This window comes from Moschus berezovskii, chromosome 11 (genome assembly GCF_049115385.1).
Source record: "Moschus berezovskii isolate FMDL1 chromosome 11, NW_MosBer_1.0, whole genome shotgun sequence".
Classification (NCBI taxonomy): Eukaryota; Metazoa; Chordata; class Mammalia; order Artiodactyla; family Moschidae; genus Moschus; species Moschus berezovskii.
This window is the reverse complement of record NC_142470.1, coordinates 106,553,387-106,559,386: the sequence shown is the minus strand read 5'-3', so window position 1 is coordinate 106,559,386 and position 6,000 is coordinate 106,553,387. Positions and strand designations below refer to the sequence as shown.

Here is a 6,000-nt window from a genome sequence, read left to right as displayed (position 1 = left end):
AAAGGTCACCTCCTCTGGGAAGCCTTCCCTCCCTTCCTTTCTAGGGAGCCAGTCTCAAACTCCCCTGGCGACTCTCACCCCCACTGACTTGTAATGATGAATAAGGGAAGTTGAGTGGACACACTCAGGCGGGTGGGTGGGGACCAGCCAGCCACACCCAGAGGAGGAAAAGGGTGACTGTGCCGGAATCTGCTACACAAGTAGTTGAGAAATAACTACTATGGGTCGTCTTTGGGCAATGAGGACACAGCTTGCTTATTACAAAATATCCTTTATTGATAAAATAGCTCAGACTTTAAAAAAAATAAAAACCTGCATATCACAAGGGGACACGGGCAATAACAGCAGGGGTCTGGCAGGGGCACACGTGAGGCTAGTCAGCAGATGACACAAGTCAGCCCCTCCCCGGACCCAGCCTCCCTGGCCCTGCCCCTAGGCCAGGCCCAGCCTCACACTGAGACCAGGGAATGAGCTGGATGGCCGCCCCAGGAGCGACTCTGGGCCCCTCCATTCTCTCCACCCCAGAAAATTCCCCCAGCATCCCTCCAAATCCAGCCAGGCCCATCGGCGTGCCACTAGGGCCTGTGCTGCTCAGCCCAGCCCCTAAGATAAAATGCTCACTGGCTTAATGGTGAAGCCAGGCATTCCCGTGGGGAAGGCTGGGGAACATCCTCCCAGTGCTCCCAGTTGTTCCGGGAGGGACAGGAGAGGGGCCAAGAGGGAGAGGCCCCTGGAGCCCCCTCAGTGGGGTGGAGCAACATGGCTGGGTCTGAGATAGGCAGACGGCACCCACCAGGGGCAGGATCTGCTATGCATCACAGGGGCCCACGTGGGGCTTGGAGCCCAGCCTGGGGACTCCAGTGGGAGGCCCCCCTAGGAGTCCATGGGGCCCCTACCCACCTGCTCCAGCCCCAGCACTCCGCCACACACTCTCATCTCACACCATCCCCTTGCAGTGGATATCTTCAGCGATCTTGGGGAAACATTCACCAGCTTGATGGCAAAAGATTACTCCCCCATTGTGGGGGAGGGGGGTCCAATCCAATGAAAACCCACTTGGTGTTGCAGGTGAAATGTTGAGAAGTTGTCATGCAGCATAATAACTCAAATCTTTGCAGGCATAAGAACACATTCTCAAAGAAATCCTTGAACCAAAACCATGATTCTGTCTGCCACTACCCACTTCCAGTTTGGGGTAGGAATTCACACCCCAGGCACAGAACAAAAGTCTACAGGAAGACAGGCGGTGGTAAACACAGAAAAGGGGGATTTTTATATCACTGAATAATCACATTTTCTGGTTCCCTAGTGTGTTACCCCATGGAGCTCAAGGCTTTCAGCCATGCCTTTCATCTCCTGGCGGCAAGTAGGCGGCAAGCTATTGTCACCCCAGTTTTTGCAGCGGGTGAATGCTAGCGATCAGGGCTCTCCTGTCGAGGAGGAGGCCAGGCCTCCAGACCACCCCACTGAGGCATCCACACACGCACCCGCCTTCCAGAGAGGCGCCGAGTGAGGAAAACGGTATAAGACTCCAGTCTTTAAAGGAGTTACAAACCCAAAAGCAGGACGAAGGCAAAGAAGGGCCCGAAGACAGTGCCAGCCCATAAAGGCCCACCCAGAGCCTCATCGGGGCCTGGGCGCCCAGCACAGACACCTGTCGCCATTTCTGTCTCTTCCTCAGCAGCAGGCCCTCCCCCCGGAAAAAGTGGAAGGCTGGCTTCCTGCTGTTTCCCAGGGGAAGAAGAGAAAGAAACAACACAAGTGGTCAACCAGAAGACACGGGATTCTCAGGGGAGGAAAGCCCACCAGTGGTTGGCAGGGGTCTGCGGCTCTGGGAGGGGAGCCCAGAACATTCAGCTACATTCAGGATGGGCCAAGCCTCGTCCATCTGCCCTTGCACAGGCAGTGGGTGGAGAAGATGGTCCCCCACAGCCAAGCCAGCAAGTGTGTGTGTGTGTGTGTATGGGTTAGTTGCTCAGTCATGTCCGACTCTTCGTGACCCCGTGGACTGTAGCCCACAAGGGGAGCCTTCAAACAGACTCCCTGACCCTCCCAGGGGGTCCCCAGGATGAGGCTTCAGGACTGGGAAGGGACCAGAAAGCCCAGGGAGGTGGCCACCTAAAACAGGGTGAAGCAGGGTGACCCTGGCACCACCTCACACGGGCAGCAGGCTGGCGGGCTCACCAGGCCGTCTGGGTCCACTGGCGGCACAGGATCCTCCGGAAGGCACGGCGGAAGTCCTGGTTGAAGATGGTGTAGATGACGGGGTTCAGCGAGCTGTTGCAGTAGCCGATCCAGAAGAAGAACTGGAAGAGGCCGTGGGGCACCTTGCAGTGCTGCGGGCAGATGGCACCCAGGCTGTAGCTGAAGAAGAAAGGGAACCAGCAGAGCACAAAGACGCCGATGACCACAGCCAGCACGAAGGTGAACCTCTTCTCCCGGCTCAGCTGCGTCCGCCGCCGCCACCACTGCGCCCCCGCAGTGCCTGTGCCCCTGCCCAGGAGCACCTGGCCACGCAGGGTTGCCAGCACCCGGGAACCCTGCGGCTGCTGCAGGGGTGGGCTGCAAGCTGAGGCAGGAGACGCTGGCAAGGCCTGCGGCTCACAACCCTCTTCTTCCTCTTCTGCCTCCTCCTCCGGAGATAAACTACAAACCCCTTCCTTCTGACCCTGGCCTGACTTGGGGATGGCAGGCCAGCTGGGTGGCAAGGCAGGAGTGCCAGGGGCTTCAGGGGTCTCCCCCTCACCCTTCTCCCCTGGGTGAAGTTGGGAGCATCCGTTGGCCTCTCCAGGAGTGGCCAGTTGAGAGGCCAAGGTTGGCAGTTTGGCTGAGTCTGAAACTTCCCCAGGAACAGGGTGTGGCTGCTTAGACTCCCTCTCCCCAGGCCCCCCTTTGGCCCTGGGGCCTCTGCAATGGCTGCGCTTGGCGATCAGGTAGATGCGCAGGTAGACCAGGATCATGATAAGGCAGGGTGCAAAGAAAGATCCAATGCTGGAGGCCAGAATGTACCAGGCCTCTTGGTTGAGCTTGCATTGAGGGCGGGCCAGAGGCTGGGGACCCTGGTCGCCCTTGTAGATGAGGGGTGGCAGCGAGATGACCGCTGCGATGAGCCATACGATGAGGATGATGAACTTGATGCGGCGCGGGGTGCGCTTGGAGTTGTACTCCAGGGCCCGGCTCACCGCCCAGTAGCGGTCCAGGCTGATGGCACACAGGTGCACGATGGAGGAAGTGCAGAAGAGCACGTCGAGCGCCAGGTACACCTCGCACCAGGTGCGCCAGAAGTACCAGTAGCCCAGCAGCTCGTTGGCCAGCGAGAAAGGGATGATGAGCGTGGCTACGAGGATGTCGGCGGCGGCCAGTGACACTAGGAACAGGTTCTGCGGGGCGCGCAGCGAGCGGCTGGTCAGCACAGCCAAGATGACCAGCGCGTTGCCGAAGATGGTGAAGAGGATGAGGAAGGTGATGACCGCCGCGATGGCCGCAGTAGCCTGCACGGAGTAGGGTTCCTGGTGGTCCATGGCGGGGCCGGACGCGGCCAGAGCGGCCGCTGCTCGCCCCAGCGCGCGCACAGCCGGCGACGGCGCTGTCCCACCCAGGTCGGCTAGACGAAGAGGTCGCCCCCCTGGCGGTGCTCAAGGCGCTGGAGTCCCATGGCCAGGCCGAAAGGGGTCGGGGGACGCCCCGGGGCCGGCCACGGCTCTCCTACATCCTGGTGTACCGGCGCCCGGCGCCCCTGCCGTCCGCCCCAGAGAAGTTTACCAAGTTGTCCCTCTGAGGTCCCCGCCCCGCCGGGAACCAGGGGAAAGTTGCGCCCTGACGCGGGGAGGCTGCCGGACTCACGCTGGGGCGCGGGGCCCGGCCGGCCGGCCGGGCAGGGGGTGCGCAGCCGGTTCTCGCAGGAGGCGCGGAGGCCGACCTGCTCCCGGAGCCGCGCCTGCAGGCAGCCCGCCGCAGCCGGGGCGTGGGGAGGAGAGCAAGCGCGGCTGCAGGAGGGAGGAGACTGGAGGCGGGAGCGGGAGGAGGAAGGGAGGCGGCGCGCGGGGGGAGCCAGGGTTGGGGGTTGGGGGAAGGTGCGCCTCGCTGGGGGGCGCGCGGGCCGCAGCCCCCCCGCGACCCCGGCCTCCGCTCTGGCGCCCCTACCCTTTTCCCCACCAGCCTCCACTCTGCGGCAGGTCAGAGAGGCCCGGCGTCTGGGACCTTCGGGACCGAGGGAAGGATGCTGGCAGAAGTGGACCTGCCGGTGCACGAAAGGAGCCGGGACGCGGCGCTGGAGGGTCCGCGGGCACAGAGGCGGGACGTCTCTCCTGCGGATTGCGCGGCTGGGGCCGAGCCCTCGGGTCTGGGGGGTGGGCGCAAGATGATCTCCCCTCCCCGCCGCCCAAGAGCCCCAAGGAGAGGGTGGGTGGGTGTGTCGGGGCTCTGGCGCATCATAAACCACACGCGCTCGCCGGAGCCCGAGAGGCCAGAAGCCGAGCGGAGGGCGTGAAGCGAGCGGGGAGACCCTTCCCCAAATGCTTTCCCGCCCCGACTGGACTCCGTCGGGCCTGCGGACCCCGAGGAGGCGCGCGTGGCAAGGTAGCGAGCGCCCCCTGCCGCCGCCCGCCTGCGAGCTTGTCCTCGGCCACGGGGGACCCGCATCCTCACCGCGTCCTGGGGTCGCTGAGAAGGCTCCCAAGCCGAGAGTCAAGCAAGCGCTCAGAGCCTGGGATTGCCGACTTCAGCTCTCCTGTTTCTCCCGCAGATGCCTCAGTTTCCCCTATTAAGGGCAAAGAGGTAAGAAAAAACCGGCCTTGGACTCAAGTCAGCAACACCTGAGACTCGGGCGGGGGAAGACTTCGAGTTGCAAACTCCGACCTCCTGTCCCCTGGTGCAGAGCGAGATCTAGTCAAAGGCGGGGTCTTTTGACACAATTTCTCAGACAGTAGAGAATCTGCCTGCAATGCGGAAGACCCAGGGTTACATCTCCGGGTCAGGAAGATCCCCTGGAGGAGGGCATGGCAACCCACTCCAGTGTTCTTGCCTGGAGAATTCCATGCACAGAGGAACTGGTGGGCTACAGTCCATGAGGTTGCAAAGAGTCAGACATGACTGAGCAAGTAACTTTCATTTCAGAGAAAATGTAGGTTTCAGGGGCAGCTTGCTAGGAAAGTGCTATGCAGTGACCCCCTCCCTGCTCCAGTCTTGCTGATGGCGCCTGCCCCGTGCATGCCGCACACCCCTCTGGAAGTGGCCCTGGAAAGTACAGCTGGGGTAAGAAGAAACTTCCGATTAAGCACACACTCAGTCCTGACTGACTCTATGACCCCATGGGCTGTAGCCTGCCAGGCTCCTCTGTCCATAGGATTTCCCAGGCAAGACTGGAATGGCTTGCCATTCCCTTCTCCAGAAGATCTTCCCGACCCAGGGATGGAACACGGGTCTCCTGCATTGCAGGCAGATTCTTCACCATCTGAGCCACCAGGGAAGCCCGATTAAGCACATACCCTACCCTGACTGCCTTCTGGCCTCAAAGTGTTTCAAAAGACAAGGGCTCCCCATGCACCCTCCTCCTACCCACACTCCCTGTGGCCACTGCCAGCAGTGCCAGCCTGGGGAGCTTCAAGGGCATTTTTTCACTGTTTCCAGAGCCTTTAATGCTGTAACCCCAGCCTAGACCCAGCCCTCATATTTCTAGCCCATAGCTGTACATGGCATCCTCCCTATAGATAAGCATCAATCCGCTTCTGAAAGTAGGGCTCCTCCAACAGACATGGCCTTGACCCAGCGTGCCTGCTCCATCTTCATGGGAGTAGGGAGTGGGGCTTCAAGGTGCCCACGGTGTCTCACCCCCAACCAGGCTCAGAAAAGGTGGTACCTGCCCCCAGCCCCCAGCACAGGGCAGGACTGAGGGGGATCTCCCTTGATCCTGGGCTCTCCCTGCCTCCTGCCAGCCCCTCTGCCGCCCCCAGCCTCACCCAGCCCCAAGACCAGCGGCTGGCTCTCGGGGCAGTGGGGGCT

The 6,000-nt window shown here is 61.5% G+C and overlaps 1 protein-coding gene across 1 annotated transcript; it reads right to left on the bottom strand.

Moving 5' to 3' along the window:
* Positions 1–257: 257 nt before the first annotated feature.
* ADRA2B (adrenoceptor alpha 2B) lies at positions 258–3,950 on the bottom strand. The gene has a single exon (XM_055400687.2). The coding sequence runs from the start codon at positions 3,519–3,521 to the stop codon at positions 2,181–2,183; it is 1,341 nt and encodes a 446-aa protein (XP_055256662.1). The 5' UTR covers positions 3,522–3,950; the 3' UTR covers positions 258–2,180.
* Positions 3,951–6,000: the final 2,050 nt, after the last annotated feature.